The 19,279-nt window shown below is 37.1% G+C and overlaps 1 protein-coding gene across 2 annotated transcripts in view; it reads left to right on the forward strand.

The window, feature by feature from the left end:
• The window catches only part of SYTL3 (synaptotagmin like 3), a 105,820-nt gene that overhangs the window by 48,151 nt on the left and 38,390 nt on the right, over positions 1–19,279 (forward strand). The window contains exons 5-7 of one of the 2 annotated variants that reach the window (XM_007484833.3): positions 12,775–12,826; positions 14,285–14,351; positions 16,089–16,161. In XM_007484833.3, the coding sequence (XP_007484895.1) occupies positions 12,775–12,826; positions 14,285–14,351; positions 16,089–16,161 (192 nt within the window). The remainder of the gene's footprint in view (positions 1–12,774; positions 12,827–14,284; positions 14,352–16,088; positions 16,162–19,279) is intronic. The other variant, XM_007484837.3, reaches the window with a different exon arrangement.

The following is a 19,279-nucleotide window of genomic DNA, read 5'->3' on the forward strand; positions in this document are numbered from 1 at the left end:
TTTATATTGATTCAGGTATACCCTAAATGATCACTGGAAGTAACAATGTACTGGGGTTGAGGTAGTTACAGGTATATTAAGTGGTGCCCATAGTTATGCTTTGGCTTTCATTCTAGTGACACAGGAGATTTCTAAGATAGAACATGGATATAAATCACTGTCACTATAATCTCTGAGTTGGACCTAGATCCTGGGTCATGCACTGATTAGATAGAATATATTTATTTGAGTCCTTCAGGTGGAGCAGGAAGACAAAAGTCAGGAGAACATCAGTTTGAGCACTGACCCATTTATTCTACCACTAGAAGTGAGTCATCTATCTTCTCTGGCCTCAGTTTCCCCATTTACATAATAATAATATAGTGAAAAGTCTATTTTATAGCACTTCTTTCATACTGGTCAAATATCTTTGGATGCTCTTCAATGTAGTCTCCAAATCAAGTGTTTTAGAGTGACACAAACTGAGGTCAAGAGAGACTCAGCAAATTGCTTAAGGTTACAAGTTAGTGAAAAGTAAAACAAGTATTTGAATTCACATTTAATGACTCTCCATCCTGTATACATTGCCCCAGAGTTCACAGGAGATAACAGTACTTGTACTGTGTTTGCTGTGAGGATATGCCAGCCAAGGATCCTGATGCTATGGACGTGATAAAACTACAATGTCTTAAGAAGATCTAGAAAGAACTACTATCAAGTAATTCTTGCTTTTCAGCTTTAGAGTATAGGTCTCTTTTGCCCATGTTCTCTGAGATGTATTGTGCCATATATTTACATGGTGCCTTTTTTCTTAGTAACTTAAGCCCTTTCACAGTAGCTATTTACTAATACTAATCCTTTCATTATATCCCTTGGAGACCTTCTAAGCAAGCAAGACAGTATTATCGTCATATTCTAACTGGGGAAATAACAGCCAGCATAGGAGATTTAATGCCAATAGTTTAGTAGCAGGAATATGAAACAATGACATTTTCTGTCCTCCACCCCACATTATTGTTATAGAATCACAAGATGCTCTATCCATCCTGCTCCACATATCTGTCATCCTCTGGTAAGAAATATAGCTGGGGATACCACTCACTCTATGCCCAGTTCAAAAAAAAATAAGGGTTGGAATTGACTGAATCAATAAATTTCCCTAATTGTACTTCTATGGAATCAGTCTATGAGTCAAAGACATTAAAGCAGTTATAAAAACTAAAGCATTTTGAAGAAATAAAAACCAATGGGTATCATGAAATGATGCTACACAGAAAGCATATTGAGATTGGATAAAGAGACTCCATCACACTCTGACCTGGATGGGTCTCATATAAAATAGCAAGCCATTTTAGAATCTAGACATTCAAGTGTCTGACCAGCCCAATGGTAGAGGCAATATAAGCCAAATCCCTAAGAGGGAGTCATTGGTCATGGTGAGGAAAGAACCTTTATATTTTCCCACTTGAGTATAACCTTGTGAACTCCCAAATTTGGAAAATATTTGACTTCCAACATCCCAGTATTGCCTTCACAATAGTAATAGATGATGGTAGTATTTGTATTAGGAACTGAAAAGTAGTCCCACTGAAAAAAATGAAGCGTCAGGACTATTAAGAACCTAGATATATGAACACAACTACAAAACACTCTCCACACAATTAAAACTAGAACTAAACAATTGGAAAAACATTGATTGCTCATGGGTAGCACGAGCTAACATAAGAAAAATGACAATCCTGCCCAAATTAATTTATTTAGTGCCATACCCATTGAACTGCCAAAAAACTTTTTTTTACTGAATTAGAAAAAACCATAACAAAGTTCATATGGAAGAACAAAAGATCAAGGATATTCAGGGAAATCATGAAAAAAAAATGCAAAGGAAGGAGGACTTGCAGTCCCAGATCTCAAACTATATTACAAAGCAGTGGTCATCAAAACAATTTGGTACTGGCTAAGAGACAGAAAGAAGGATCAGTGGAATAGACTAGGGGTAAATGACCTTAGCAAGACAGTCTATGATAAGCCCAAAGATCCAAGTTTTGGGGACCAAAACCCACTATTCGATAAAAACTGCTGGGAAAATTGGAAGACAGTATGGGAGAGATTAGGTTTGGATCAACATCTCACATCCTACACCAAGACAAACTCAGAATGAGTGAATGACCTGAATATAAAGAAGGAAACTATAAGCAAATTAGGCAGACACAGAATAGTATACTTGTCAGATCTTTGGGAAAGGAAAGACTTTAAAACCAAGCAAGAGCTAGAAAAAAATCACAAAATGTAAAATCAATAATTTTGATTATATCAAATTAAAAAGGTTTTGTACAAACAAAACAAATGCATCCAAAATTAGAAGGGAAGCAACAAATTGGGAAGCAATCTTCACTACAAAAACCTCTGACAAAGGTCTAATTACTCAAATTTATAAAAAGTTAAACCAATTGTACAAAAAAATCAAGTCATTCTCCAATTGATAAATTGGCAAGGGACGTGAATAGGCAATTTTCAGTTAAAGAAATCAAAATTATTAATAAGCACATTAAAAAGTGTCCTAAATCTCTTATAATCAGAGAAATGCAAATAAAAAAAACTCTGAGGTATCACCTCACACCTAACAGATTGGCTAACATGACAGCAAAGGAAAATAATGAATGCTGGAGGGTGTGTGGCAAAGTTAGGACATTAATGCATTGCTGGTGGAGTTGTGAATTGATCCAACCATTCTGGAGGGCAATTTGGAACTATGCCCAAAGGGTGCTAAAAGACTGTCTGCCCTTTGATCCAGCCATAGCACTGCTGGGTTTGTACCCCAAAGAGATAATAAGTGAAAAGACATGTACAAAAATATTCATAGCTGCACTCTTTGTGGTGGCAAAAAATTGGAAAATGAGGGGATGCCCTTCAATTAGGGAATGGCTGAACAAATATTGGTATATGTTGGTGATGGAATACTATTGTGCTAAAAGGAATAATAAAGTGGAGAAATTCCATGGGAACTGGAACAACCTCCAGGAATTGATGCAATGTGAGAGGAGCAGAACCAGGAGAATATTGTACACAGAAACTGATCACTGTGGTACAATCGAATGTAATGAACTTCTCCATTAGTGGCAATGCAGTGATTCTGAACAACTTGGAGGAATCTAGGAGAAAGAACACTATCCACATTTAGATGAAACACTGTGGGAGCAAAAACGCTGAAGAAAAACAACTGCTTGAATACATGGGTCGAAGGGATATGGCTGGGGATGTAGACTCTAAATGAACATCCTAGTGCAAACAACAACATGGAAATAAGTTCTGATCAAGGACACAAGTAATACCCAATGAAATTGTGCATTGGCTGTGGGAAGGGTGGGTGGAGGGGAGGGAGGAAAATAAAGCGATTATTGTAACCAAAAAAAATTTTTTTTAATTACATTTTTTAAAAACTACATAAAAAAATGCATTGGTCTCCCCCCCCCCCAAAAATAAATTAATTTTTTTTTAAAAAGAACCTAGAGAAAGTCACAGCATACTTGAGTGGAACTTCACAAGGACCTCATTAAGGGAGGAAAGGAGTTCTGGCAATTGAGCCTATAAAATGAGCCAATTTTCTCTCCAATTTCATATAGAGTAACAGGAGACTTGTGCCTCTAAAGAGATGCTTTGTACCTACTCTTCTTACTATAAAGTCTTAGTAAACACCCATTTCTAAAATCTAATTAAATCTGTCTGGCTAATTTATATCAACTGATAATGTGAGAAACATGCTAATGGGGGCTTATGAGAGATGATTCCAAAAAACCATCCCAACCTCTCAGTGTTACCCCTAAATCTCTGAGGTGGAGAAGCAGCTAGCTGAGCTCCAGGAGCTTAGAATGCCAATGCAAATAGTGGTTTGGGGGGAGGGTGTAGTCTTAGAACTCACTCTATAAAACATACTTGTATATGCAAGTATTTATATATTCCATGCTTCAAAATCTACTTGTGTATGTAATCTTTCTGAATGTAAGTAGAAAAATAATTTTTTTAAACCCTTACCTTCCATCTTGGAGTCAATACTGTGTATGATTCCAAGGCAGAAGAGTGGTAAGGGCTAGGCAATGGGGGTTAAGTAACTGGCCCAGGGTCACACAACTGGGTAGTATCTGAGGCCAGATTTGAACCTAAGATCTCCCATTTATAGGCCTGGCTCTCGATCCACTGAGCTACCCAGATGCCCCCTGTAAGTAGAGAAATTGAAGAGGAAATCCATTAATTTCCTTGGTTTTCTGGAAAGAAGTTAAATTTCATGTTTTTGTGTTTTTTAATTTTTAAAAATAAAACAAGATCTTTTACCAATTACATGTAATAACAAATTTCCATAGTAGTTCTCCAAAGTTATATGATCCAAATTGTCTCCTTCCCTCCCCCTCACAGAGCTGACAAGCAATTCAGTCTGTGTTTTACATGTATTAGCATGCAAAACATATTTCTATAAGTGAATAATCTTATGAAACCCAAACCCCCAAACATATACCCAAATAAACAAGTGAAAAATCATATACTTTCATCTGCATTTCTACTACAACAGTTTTTTCTCTGGAGGTGGATGGCATTCTTTGTCACAAGTTCCTCAGAATTATCCTGGATCATTATATTGCTGTTAGTAACTAAGTCTATTACATTTGATCATTCCATGATATTGCTGTTCTTGTGGACAATGTTTTTCTGGTTCTGCTTATTTCACTCTGCATCAGTTCATGTAGGTCTTTCTAGCTCTTTATGAAATCATCCTATTCATAATTCCTTACAGCACAATAGTATTCCATCACCATCATAAACCATAATTTGTTCAGCCATTTCCCAATTGAAAGATGTCCATTTAGTTTCCAATTCTTTGCTACCACAAGAAGAACAGCTATAAATAGTTTTGTACAAGTAGGTCCTTTCCTCTTTTTTATTATCTCTTTGGAATACAGACCTAGTGATGGTATTACTGGACCAAAGGGTATGCATTGTTTTATAGCCTTTATGTGTTTTTTTAAAATAGCTAATAATAATAACTAGCATTTATATAGCACTTTGAGGTTTTCAAAATGCTTTACAGATTTCATTTTATCCTCACAACAATCCTGGGAAGTGAATACTATTATTATTACTTCCATTTCAGATAAGGGAACTGAAACATATAGAGGTTGTGACTTGCCCAGAGACATGATAAGCATGATATTTGAACTCAGGTCTTCTAGACTTCAAGTCTGTACCTGTTAGCTATTTATAGAGTGCTTTAAGATCTACATGATCTTGTTTGATCCTCAAAAGAGTTCTGTAAATTAGGTGGCATTATTGATATCTCACATTTTATAGAAGAGGCAAGAAAAGTAGCATATTTCAAGAGAAAGAGCACTGATACTGGAGTCAAAGGACTGGGCTTTAAATCTTGCCTTTGATACTTTCTATGATGGGACCTTAGGCAAGTCACTTAACTTCTGAAATTGTGTCTATGAAGTGAACAGGTTGGACTAGATGGCTTCTGAGATTCCTTTTTGGGTCAATAATGTTATTATTCAATGTTTGGAGCGTTTTTCCCGGTATCCCATGACTAGTAAATATTAGGGGAGGAATTGAAACATAACACAGCAATTGCAAAGACCTACTCATTTTGCTATCTATTCTGTTCATGAAACTCCCTAAGGTTTAACTAGAAATTGTATTGCAATTGTTTAGAAATATCTGCACACCACCAACAAGAGTGCCTATCATTTCAGAGAAGTATAACTATTATTATAAGGTCTCCTTGGGATTTTTTTCCTTAATAACTTATTAGGAGTTCTGGTCCCTTGATTAATTTATAGGGGCCTTTTGGAGCCAGAGATTTCATAATTCAAGGGCCCCTGCCTACAGAACTTGTATAAGGACATAATTTCCTATACAAATTACTTGCTTCCTAAAGTGTTGAGGAAATTGAAAGAAGCAAATTAGCAAGTTATTAAATAGAAGACATTATGTCTCAGTAGGATATAAATGCACTTAAGTGTGTGGGAGGTGAATGATTTACTATGTCACCATAATATAGTATAAAGTCTGACCGATTCATCATCTTCCCTAGTCAACTGTATCCAGCCTTTCAATGGCAAAGTTCTTATATTGTAGCATCATCAGTTTAGAGCTGGAAGAAACCTTCGTGCTAATCTAATCCAACTGTTCCTTTTTACAGATGGGGGAACTGAGACCCTAGAGATTCAGTGACTTGCCCAAAGTCTCACAGCAAGCAAATGGCAAAGCCAGGATTCAAACTCGTGTCCACTGGCTTTAAATACATAGCTTTTTCCTACTATACCAGTTGTAATCTGTGTAATTCCCATGTCTATATTATTATTGCATAAGATGTCTGATTCCTAGGGACAGGAAATCATGCCTGTATTTATACTAAATCTCAGTTATGGGAATTCAGGCTCTAAATATATATATGTTAGTCATTATCATATCCAAACTGAATGATATTAAGTAATGATTCTGAGGAGGATATAGAAGGGTAGTTTCCTAGCATAGGAGTAGAAGGGAACTTTCCAGTTCTCTAGGAGAGGATTTACAGTCTGGGTTGTAAGTTACACCTCTGCCTCTAAAGTCAGTATTCTCAAATGCAGGCTAGAGTTGGACTGTCTGAAAAGAAAGCTAGTTTTTGCTCCTTCCTCTCTCTGAGAGAATTGGGTGTGATTAAGAGGAAATGGAGACCCTCAGGAACCCAGTTCTTAGCTGAGATTTTGATTAGCACAGGGAAGATAAAAATAGGGGACTCCGCTCTACTGAGGCCAGTATGTTTTGTGTGAATCTTTGTGCCTTTAGACCTGATGATCTCAAGTATTTTCATCAGTCTTCTTGCTTTCTCATTAACCTCTCTATTGCTGTTGATATTGTTGAGCAACATCTCCTGGATACTCTCTCCTTTCTAGGTTTTCCTGACACGGTTCTTTCCTGGTTCTCCTACTTGTCTGACCATCCCTTCTCAGTCTCCTTTGCTAGATTTTCATCTCCATCCTGGATGTCCCCCAAGACTCTCTCTATACTATAACTCTTAGTGATTTCTTATCAACTCTATTTGAGTTAAAGTCTTGTACTCTCCCCTGAACTTCAATGTCCATTACTACTTACTTATTGGACATCTCAAGTCAAATGCCGGACATCTCAAAATCAAATCCAAAACAGAAATCATTTTCTTTCTCCCCACAGACTCTCCTCCCTTTTCAAATATCTTATTACTATTGAAGGCATCACTATCTTCCCGGTCCTCTAGTTCTGAAACCTTGGTGTCATCCTCAACTCCTCCTTCTCACCCACCCCTATATAATCAATCTGTTGGCCAAATCTTGTCATTTCTGGTACATTTCTCTTATGTGTCCCTTTCTCTTCATTCAAATGGCAACCACTCTTGCCTCTACCTGAACTGTTGCAATAGGCTTCTAGTTAAACTGTCTACTTCAAGTCTTTCCCTATTCAATCTATTTTTCACTGTCACCAAAGTGATATCCCAAAAATATAAGTCAGGCCATATCAAACCCCACCACCACTTCAATAAACTCTAGAAGCTCATTTATTATTTACAAGAACAAATATAAAATCCTCTATTGGTTATTTAAAGTGCTTCAAAACCTGTCCCCTTGTATTTTTTCAGTTCTATACATTCTGCAATCCAGATAAATTGACCTACTTGCTGTTTCCATATCTTATGGCTTTGTCTTGGCCCTGGCTAGCTCCCTCTTCTCAGCCTAGTTCAACCAAGGCTTTCCTGACCTCCTTCAAGATTTAATTAGCATCCTGCAGAAGCCTTAGTTTTTCCTTTATATACTGTATATATCTTATATGTACTTAGTTACTTATATTTGTGTCACTTCTTTCAAATAGGAGCTTTTTGAGGGCAGGGCCTGGGTTTTTACCCTTTTTTTGTACCCCCAGTACTTGGTACACTACCTGGCACATAATTTGCATTTAATAAATACTTACTGACTGACACTGACTGCCTAAGGATACTGCTACTCACCACAGAAAGAAGAATTGTAGCAGCATCAGATATAGGCATAAGCAATATGTTTTTCATGTTTCTATTCATGTTTCTGCTTTTATTATTCTTAGTGGGATGAGGAGTGATTAGATTTTGTTTTGTAGTCTATAAAAAGGTTTCAGAAAGAGCAGACATTGTTGGTTTGCTCATTTAGCTATACTAATAGTTCCAGTGTGATAGTTTAAATATAAACACACATTTCCTTTTTTGATCAATATAGGACTTAAATTTGTATACATGCTATTGATAACCAAGGAGCAAGTTAGGCTAAAAACTGCTAATCATCCTTTCCATCTTGTGTATTAATGAAATTAATTTTTTAAATGTGGCCATATCTCTTTCTTTGGTATTCTGCCACTATTCCTGCGTTCAGGGCTGTCCTGGAGACTTTGCTGAGAAAGAAATGAAACAGTCTCCATTATTGTCTGTCATATGAATATTCCTTAGTTCTACCTCTGAAGAATCTCAAGTTTCAATGCTAAGATACCACCTCACACCTTTCAGACTGGCCAATATGGTAGTAAAGAAAAGTGATAAGTGTTGGATTGGATGTGGCAAAATTGGGACACTAATGCATTGTTGGTGGAGTTGTGAACTGATCCAAACATTCTGAAGGGTAATTTGGAACTATGAGGGCACAAACTGTGCACACCTTTTGATCCAGTAATAACACTATTTGTTCTGTATACCAAAGAGAAAATGAAAAAGCAAAAAGGTTCTACTTGTACAAAAATATTTATAGCAACTCTTTTTATGTGGTAAGGAACTGGAAATTGAGGGGATGTCCATCAATTGGTGAATGGCTGAACAAATTGTGGTACATGTTGGTGATTGAATACTACTGTGCCATGAGATATATAAGCAAGATGATTTCAGAAAAAGATGGAACGATCCGCAGGAACTAATGCAGAGTGAAATAAGCAAAACTGGGAAAACATTGTACACAGTAATGGCAATATTGTATACCGATAAACTGTGAAAACTTGGCTAAGTTATTTGCCCAAGGTGATACAACTATTAAGAGGGAGACCCAGAATTGAATCCAGATCCCCTTTAAAAAGGCCATTTAAGCTCTTCATAAACCTGTCCCCATCTAACCTTTCATAGTTACCTTATATAGCATACCTTATGCTCCTCCACATAATCCATGATCCAGTGGCTTCCTAGATGTTCCTGACATAACACTCCATTTCCAAACACAGGGCATTTTCACTAGCTGTCCCCCATGCCTGGGAATGCCCTCCCTCCTCATTTCTCATTTTCTACTTCCCAGCTTCCCACAGGACCCAGGTAAAATGCCAAATCCAACCTACTTTTAACAATATCATGCTTCTGGAGCCAGTGAGGTGGCTCAGTGGATTGAGAGCCAGACCTGCAGATGGGAGGTCCTGGGTTTAAATCTGGCCTCTCATATTTCCTAGCTATGTGACCTTGGGAAAGTCACTTAACCCCCATTGCTTAGCCCTTTTCACTTCAAAACATAGTATTGATTCTAAGATGGAAGATGAGAGTTTAAAAACAAAACAAAAAGCAATACTATGCAGCTTCTAAATTTACCACAAATACTATTATCTACTGGAGTTTTTCTTGGGACCCCTCAGCTAGCTAAAAGTGCCTATTTCTAGCTGTGCTCTTTGTGGTAGCAAAAAATTGGAAAATGAGAGGATGCCCTCCAATTGAGGAATGGCTGAACAAATTCTGGTATATGTTGGTGATGGAATACTATTGTGCTCAAAGGAATAATAAAGTGGAGGAATTCCATGGGAACTGGAACAACCTTCAGGAAGTGATGCAGAGCAAAAGGAGCAGAACCAGGAGAACATTGTACACAGAGACTAATACACTGTGGTATAATCGAATGTAATGGACTTCTCCATTAGTGGCAATGCAGTGATCCTGAACAACCTGGAGGGATCTACAAGAAAAAACATTATCCACATTCAGAGAAAAACTGTGGGAGTAGAAACACAGAAGAAAAACAACTGCTTGAATACATGGGTAGAGGAGATATGGCTGGGGATGTAGACTTAAATGTACATTGTAAAAAATAGAGAAACTAATTTCTACCTGCCTCACCTGTCTCAGTCTCCCCATCTCCCCTAAATTTTAATCTTTACAACATTCTAATGCAAACACCAACAACATGGAAATAGGTTCTGATCAAGGACACAAGTAATACCCAATGAAATTGTGTGTTGGCTGCGGGAAGGGTGGGGAGAGGGGAGGGAGGGAAAGGATATGATTCTTGTAAACCAAGGAATAATGTTCTAAATTGACTAAATAAATTAATTCAAAAAATAAAAGTGCCTATTTCTTTTCCAAAATTACCTTTTATATATTTTGTAGTAATCTATACATGCACAGGTCCTCGCCCCCAGTTGAATAGAAGCTCTGTGAAAAGACAGAATTATTTCACTTTGATCTTTGTATCCTAAGCACTTGGTGCCTGGCAATGTAATATGTACTTAATAAATATTGTTGATTGCTGGTCTGTTGACTGATGTTGTTTTCCCAGCAGTCAGTGAGGTACATTGGAAGGAATTGTCACTTTATTGGATTGTATGCTTCAGTGCACCCTCAAAGGATTTTTTCTTTTCTTCCTGACTGTGGTCGCTCAACAGTTATATTCCCTGAAAATTGCTTTAGAGCATGTAGACACGTAACATTTGGAGACTTCCTGCCTTGGCCTTTCTTGTCTCTCTCCTTACAGAAGAATTTGTAAATGGGGCTAATAAAGTTCTTAAAAAACTTGATGTGATGTCTGCAAGAGAGGAAGTATCCCATAGTAGATAGTATTGATCTAGGAGTTAGGTAGACCTGGGTTCAAATCCTTCCTCTGACATTATTTGAATGACCCTAGGCAAATTATAATTTCCTAGCTTCATTATTTTCATCTGTAAGATGGAGGTTTCAGCCCCTACCTCATAGGGTTATTGTGATGATCAGATGAGAAAATGTAATGCAAAGTTCTTTGAGAATCTTAAAACCTATACAAATACTTGCTATTGCTATTAGGGCTTAGGTCTTCATTAAAGTAGGAAAGTCGACCTAGGTGTTGCTTTATAGCTTCCAACCACTGGAATCTGATGTGCCCATTTGTCCCGGCAACAAATTCTTGTCTCCCAACCTTGCAAAGGACATGCTTGGTTTGTTTTTCAATATCCTTGTCATTCATTGCTTAGGTCACCTGAAAAGGATATCTGTTGCTCAAATATGGAACAGATTACTTCCTTCTAAATGTGTAGAATGTAAATTCAATGCCGTGCAATGAAACAAACATTTGCTATTACTGTTTGTAAAACATTGCCTAGCTCTGGGACTGATCTCACATGAAATGAGACTTGATATCTTCAGTTCAGTACTGATATTTTTTTTTGAGGTGATGCGGGCACAATGAGAAGGACCTGAGAAATATGCTTACCCCAGGAAAAGGAAATCTGACTGAAATCTCTGACCTTTAATGGGTGTCACTAAAGCTCTCAATATGCAGGCATTTTGACATCCCCTGCAGTGCCCAATCTACCTGAGCAATTCCATTTAAAATGAGAAATCACTCTCCTTGATAGTTCATGCAGGAGTGACAGTACAGACCTATGAAGTCTGTTCACAAGCTTCATTTCCACGACCCCTAGAAAAATGTTGCTTTTTTCCCCCACTTCTCTTGACCCCCAAACTTCACAGAAATACAAGCAAAAATCTCCTTTCTTCCATCAAAAAACCAAACCAAACCTCCAAAACTAGAGTAGGCATCAGGGGAAATTGGGTCATGTGACTTCATCCATGACAGGAACTCCTGTTATGCAAAATCCCTCCATTGGTACATATTGGCTATTTAACTGTAATTATAATCTCAGAGGATTATATAGGTCCCTGAGAGATTAAATTACTTGCTCAGTATTTGTCAGAGACTACATTTGAACCCATCTTTTCCTGATCTGAAGATCAGCCTGTTACATACTTATCCTAGACTGCTTTCACATTTAAAATATGTGAGTTAAATTATTCTCTGAGGGGAAAAAAAGTAACTTCTGTTAAGGGAATCCCAATCTACTCTCCTGTGGCTCCTTTACCACTTTCTGAAACAAAATACTTATTCCCTGGCCACCATTCTTTTAAATGTGTCCTCCTTACAATTTAAGTTCCTTGAGGGTCAGGCCTGGCTTTCCTTTTGTATCTATATCCTCAGCATTTAGATTTGTGCTTGGCACAGTGTTTAATAAGTGTATTTTTCGTTCTTTCATTCAATGAGGATATTTTTAGAATGTGATGTATCAGTTTGTGAAGTAAATTTTTAGAGGAGAAATGAAAGCCTGCTGGTTTGAAATATTTTTAAAAATTAAAGTTTTTCCAAGTGTGGTTCAGGAACCCTTATAGGTCCCTGAGATGCTTTTGGTAGATCCAAAAGAAACAATTTTCACATTAATCAATAAAGTGTTTAAATTTTGAATACAGTAAATATCAATGGATTTTTATCCACATAAACAAAAACTTCCCAAGGTCCTCAAAAATTTCTCAAAATGTAAAAGGTCCTGAGACCAAAGAATTTGAGAACTACTGTCTCTGACAAACAACTGTCCTAACTTAACCTCAAATAAATTTGCTTTTCCTGCTCAGCAATTAGGATTGAAAGATGTTCTTTTGATCTTAATCATTAGAGGCACTATTAGAAAAATAATAATTTTTTATTCATGACTTCCTGTATTTGAATCTTCCAAATTATGTCCATGCTAATAAATGACCTCTATTCTCTTATCTTTTCTTAGGCAAACATGAAACAGCTGGTGCAAAGCTCTTGAAATCTTATCAGAAACTGAGGTTAGTATGGTATAAAGGATAACTTGTCCTACAAGGAAGCTTTTATGATATCAGAAAAGAATTTTAAATTTCTTGACTTCCAGATGTCAGACCTTTGAAATCCAAAGTCTTTAAAAAAAAAAAATCAAACCTTGATTCCTAAATGTCCCTATGGAAAATTCTATAGTAGGTTTGTTTTTGAAGCTAAGTATTTTCTTTGATTGCCTTAAATTTTCCTGAAATTTAATGATCTGTAAATTACTAGGTTGGATTTTAGATGGCTGAGAGTTCTTAAAGCTTTAACATTCCAAGAGATTATCTATGCTCCTATGTAGAGCTGCTACTAGGCATTTTTGTGCCTTGGGCAAGCAGCACATACTCAATAAGTCAATTAAGAAACATTTAAGTGCCTACTATGTGTCAGGAACTTCAAATTTCCCTGAAATTTAATGATATAGAAGCATTTAATAAAATGCAGGTATGTGATTTTAAATTCTCATTCAGGTTATACATTGATAATAAAAGGTCCAGATACACTAGTTGTCTCAGTTGACAAAAGAATTTTAATTTTATCATAATTTACTGTAATTTCTCCTATCTGCAAATAAGTTTTAAATACAAATTATTATAAGCAGGTATCACTTTACTTTGAAATAAAAATTTTCATTCTGCTCTCTCTGTTATTTTCAAATATACTGTGTCAATTAATGTAGCTTGGTTCTTCAAGGCATTCTTGAATTCTGGTCCACATGGAACCAAAACACTAGCAATGGAGGAAAATTATACAGCAAAATGGTCTTCACTATTTCCCCTTTTGTGTTAATTCTTGGAAACTTAGCTTTCCTAATCTGGCAATCAGCCCCACTTGCAGTTGACTTGAGTCAAACTTTACTCTCATTTGCCCATGAACAATAATTGCTTGACCTAGGATTAAAATTACTATCAGAAGGAGTTTTCCATCTTTGTTTTCTTAGACTTCTCTTTGCAAGTAGTCTCTGAACATTTAGTCCCTTCTCAGTTAATTCTTTTTTGCAATCCTTTCCCTCCCAAATGCTGAGGCCATTTTCTCAATGGCATTTCCTCATCAGGAGTAACCAGACTCAGAAAGGTGGTCATGGCTAGGAAAGAGTTTCAACTATAAGAGGAAAGAACCCCACTAGCAATTCCACTCTGCAGCCTTATAGTGTCATCTCAAGAGTCCTGATTGATTGTAGAATATGACCAAATGGTGTGAAATACTCACATGTTAGACGATGAAAAACTTCCTTTCTCTATCAACAGCCTATAGAGATATTAATTATAGTGAATTATAAGACTTGATACAGAATGAGACTCAAGCATTCCCAAGCTCTACAGAGTATAAAACTTAAAGAAAAGCAGAGAAAGCTAAGTTTTTCATAGTGCTATGACTTTCCCCCCATACTCCCTACCTTGATTTTATGTTTGGTTCCTTATTCCTGTATATTTTCTTCACTGCAGCAAAATTTCTGTGGTTCCTCCCACTCCGCCTCCTGTCAGTGAAAGCCATTTTGGATCCAACACAGGGGTAATGTATCTGTTTGTGCTGTTTGCTTCTGTGGGGAAAGAGAGACCGAGAAAGAGGAGTTGGATGAATAGAGCATCTCTGAGGGACCTAGAAAAGGGTCCTAAATTTTATTTGTCTTAGTCAGAAGAACACACGTCTCCTAAAGACAGCTTAGAATGTTTCCAAAAGCTGTTGTCTTGAATAATTTAATCAAGGTAACATTCTCTCCCAGTTTGCCTTAATTTTCTAATGGGACACTGCTTTTCCTCAAGTTTTGGCTTCTGATAGCCTCCTGAGGTCCCATGATACCAATTAGTTCCATGACTTTTTAACTTACCTATTCAGCGAGACATTCTGCCTTTCAATTCCATAGAGATCTATATACCTGCTCTGTTTAATGTGTGCCTCTGACTGTGTTGGTATATGTCTGAGTGTCCAAGAAACCTCTTTCAACCACATCGTAATCATTTGCAAAATGAATAAGCTGTGAGGGAGGGTTGGGTTATTTAATGGCCAAGGTTCCTCATTCTATGAGTCTATGATCTGATGCACAGCTATCACTAGTTAATTTTTTGTGCACAAAGTAAGCAGCACAAAATCAATTAATCAACTAATAAGCACTTAAGTATCTACTACTTAAGGGCTAGTTACTATGACTGAACCTCAGTTCAGTTGGAGTTGGGGGTGGCCACCACAAAACCACTGCTAAGGAAGAAGTGTATAGTGAGCCCTGGAAGAATTCATCAGTGGAGGAAGTACAAACCATTTGGTAGCTTCCTAGTTTAACTATTTATTCTTGCTCACTAGCTGCTATACTCTGCTGTTACTACATTGCAGAAATACAGTGGTGTCAGCACCTTTTGAATTTTGGTACCTTGGTACAAACCGCCAGTTGTCCAATACTGTTTGCAGCTTTGGTCCTTTGTATATCATTGTAAATGTGTGTCTCATAACCATATAGATTCTGGGATGGGAATATGTGTCTATAGAAATGCATATATGTAGCTATATGTTGATCTGTTTGCAGAAATCTGTGTCTATGCATTTGGATGTTAGTGGGCATATGAAATCTGTATTTAGGTGAACATAACAGAAGATGCATATGGCAGAAAGATAAAAAGGAATAAATATCTGTGCATTCTGATGGCTAATTTCAAGATGGGATATGAATACCACCATAAATTCTATTCTCTTCTTTCCCTAAGCTTCTCTTGCATTATTCCTAGGGGAAGGTGACCCTATATGGGAAAAGTGACCTAATTTTTTGTACTTTTCTCCATTCCTTTACTATTTCTTCTGCTTGGGGAAGAAACATTCAGTAGCACCAAGCTGCTGTCCAGGCTCCCCTTGTAGCCTTTACCCTATAATACTGCTATGGGAAGGCTGGGAAGAGGAGGAAGAGAAAGCAAGACTTTCAAGAGAGGAAGGTGGTGGGTACAGCAAGCTGTCAGTGGGTAGGGAGCAATGAAAAATTGGTTCTTTTACTTCTAAGAAGTCACTATTTAATGCTGCTTGCTCTCTTTCTGAACAATTGACAGCTACCCTCTTCTAAAGCAGGTAGACAATGAAGGATACAGTTCTTACTTAACTCTGTAAATACAGCAATGTGTTGATCTTTACACACACACACACACACACACACACACACACACATACACACACACACACACACACACACACACATCTCTGTGCTGTAAAGTTGGGGGTTTAGAGACTTTGGGGCCAGACATAACTCTTACTCTCTCTGTTTTAATACAGGAACTTGGTCAGCTTAAAGGATTTAATAAATCGATGGAAAATTTGTTTCTGTCTCTTACCACACACATAAAAAGTAAGTGAATGCCCCTTGGCTTGTTCTTAAATAGGCCTAGGCAAGATCACCCATCAATGACTATTTGGTAAATACCTTGACAAGCATTTATCAAGCTCCTTCTTTGTGCTAGTTGATGAGGATAAAGGACAAAACAGAACAGTTCCTCCCCTTAAGGAAATTGCAATTTAGCAGCAGCTAGGTAGGACCATGGATAGAATGTCAGACCTGGAGCCAGGAGGACTTGGGTTTGAATGTGGTCTCAGATATTTCCTAGCTACATGACCCTAGACAAGTCACTTAACTCCATTTGCTTAACCCTTGCCACTCTTTTGTCTTAGAATTAATACTGAAAGAGAAGGTAAGGATTAAAGGAAAAAGAAAAAGAAAAAAAGAAGCTTCCATTTTACTGAGTAGCAACATTCTAGAGCATATTCATAGACCAGTGCCTCCTACTGGACTGAGCAGCCATTGGTGCTTTCCCTATGAAATAATCAATCAACAATCTCTTATTAAGTTCATACTATGTGCCAGGCACTGTAGATACAAAGACAAAAAATGTTGTAGTTCTAGCTCTCAAGGGACTTATATATCAAAGCTAACTGCCAAGAGAAATAAGGCTACAGATTTATCCATTCTCCATTTTACTTCTTATAAATGTCCTAGGCTAGTCATCCTAACTAAAACCCCAAGCTATTTTATTTGTGAGTTAGCAAAAATCCTCCTCAAAACCAATTTGATTTATTTAGATTCTTTGCTGCCCTAACTCTTCCATCCTACCCCACCCCTAGCATTATAACTCCCCTTCAACTTTACAGAGATCTGAGGAGACTACCTGGCAGCAGATTTGATGGTTTATTTGGATTTTTTCACTTGATTTTGGACTGTTGCAAAGGCAACGTGAAACAAGAAGCCTGCTCAGTTAAACTTATGTGATACTTGAATATAAAAAAAAGTCTTCATATATGCTGTGACTCAATCTTTTGTTTGATATTTCTCTAGTATTTCCCTAGCCTTGCTTCTTTCTTAGATCAGTAAAGTTGTCTTTTTTGGTGGTGGCATGCTAAATTATCCCTAACACCCCAACATTCAGGGCCAGTCTATTTTTTCCCTACTCATTTGTCTTAAAATATAAACCTCCCTGAGCATTATCTGTATCCAGGAATGTGCTAGTAAGTGTTTAATAACTGGCTTTCTGGGGGAAAGTAAGAGATATACCCATGACACACTTTGAACATTTTCTACATCACTTTTTCTTCTTTTTTTAAAAACTCTTACCTTCTGTCTTAGCATGAATTCTAAGATAGTAGAAAGGCAAGGGCTAAGCAATCAGGGCTAAAAGACTTGCCCATGGTCACACAACTAAAAAGAGTCTGAGGTCAGATTTGAACCCAGGCTCTCTTGCCTAGATATGGAGCTCTATCTACTATGCTACTGAGCAGCCCCTCTTCATTACTTTCTTAAGTCTATAAAATCAACAAACAACAAATTGAGCCCTGATTTGTAGCATTTACCAATGTCTGAGGAATACATGCTCATATTGGAAATTTAACACTTGGCCCATATCTTTGGCCCAGACTGGGTCCTCAGAGATCATTTTTACCAAGTTGGATGCTTTGTATTTCTTAGGTCCTCCTTCTTCATTTTTGTTGGACCTCTAGTAACATGTTGGCTATAGCTCCACATGAAGCCTTCTAGGATAGCGAATATCAGGGCTCTGGGATGGTCTTTAATTAGCCATCTTCCTTTCTTATGATCCACGCTTCATCTGGCTTGTAACCAGAATTTGGACCAAACCCATTTATTCTGTTTGGCAGACATAGGTACTATTCCTTGAAATAGTATTTGACAGGCATTCCTTTTATACCTAGAGCAAGAAGAACAACTTTTTGTTCTGCTTGTTTATTAATAGAGGTTAAACAGTTAAAATGCCTTGTTTGCCCTGTCAGGTAATTTGTCATCCCTCATATTATCATTCTTGTATCATCCTAGCAGGTAGATTTTCATATCCTAACAAAAAGCATAAGCTTTATTAACTTGATCCTATCTCTTCCAGTTTATCTAACAGCCCCAATTAATTTCATCACCATTTTTGTCACCAGTGGATAGTATGGTGTACATATGGGTACAGTCTTTGGAAATAGAAACTGGGTTCAAATATTGTTTCTCAAACCCACTATTTGAGTGACTATCGTAAAGTCACTCAATTTCCCTGTGCCTCAGTTTCCACATCTACAAAAAAAGGAGAGAGTTGGACTAGATGGTCTCTGAGATCCCTTTCAACTCTTGAGCTATAGTATTGTGCTACTCTTACTAATCACGTGCAACTTTCCTATCCAGCCCACACACTGAGTATTCCACCAAAATTAGTTTCCTGCGGTCCTAAGCCTTATCCTAAGCCATGGACACATACATGAACACATACATGCATACACATAGAGACAGAGGGATCCTCTTTTATGATTTTTAGAAGAACATGCAAGCAGATATCTGCAAATACCCAGGTACATAAATATATGCTTACACAGAGAAACAGATTTTATTTTACTTTATTTTGGGGACTGGAAAGGCAATTTTTCCTCTCTGGTAGTAGAAATTGATTTTAAACTCCTAACCTGAACCAGAGACAGCATGGTGAAGTAGAAGAAACACTAAATATGAAGCTGTTAAGAGGTAACAATGTAGGAGAAGGTAGGTGGCTCAGTGGACAGAGACTCAGTAGTGGAAAGGAGAGGTTGTGAGTTCAAATCGGACTTAAGACACTTCCTAGTTGTGTGATCCTGGGCAAAGACATTTAGCCCTTATTGCTTAGCCTTTATTGCTCTTCTGCCTTGGAATTATTCAGAAACAGAAAGTAAATATTAAATTAAAATATTTGTCATATTAAATATTAAATAACATATCAAACATTAAATAATTAAATATTTAAGATAAAATTATTTAGATATTATTTAATTAAATATTTTTAAATTCACATTTTTTTAAAAGAAGCAGCAATGTGGGTAGTGGATAGAGATCTGGTCTTGGAATCAGGAACAACTGTGTTCAAAATCTACCTGTGCTACTTACTACCTATATAACTAATGCCTTTATTTGGGAGTCAGTTTCATCATCTATAAAATAAGAGCATTGAATTACA

Source organism: Monodelphis domestica, chromosome 2 (assembly GCF_027887165.1).
Source record: "Monodelphis domestica isolate mMonDom1 chromosome 2, mMonDom1.pri, whole genome shotgun sequence".
Classification (NCBI taxonomy): Eukaryota; Metazoa; Chordata; class Mammalia; order Didelphimorphia; family Didelphidae; genus Monodelphis; species Monodelphis domestica.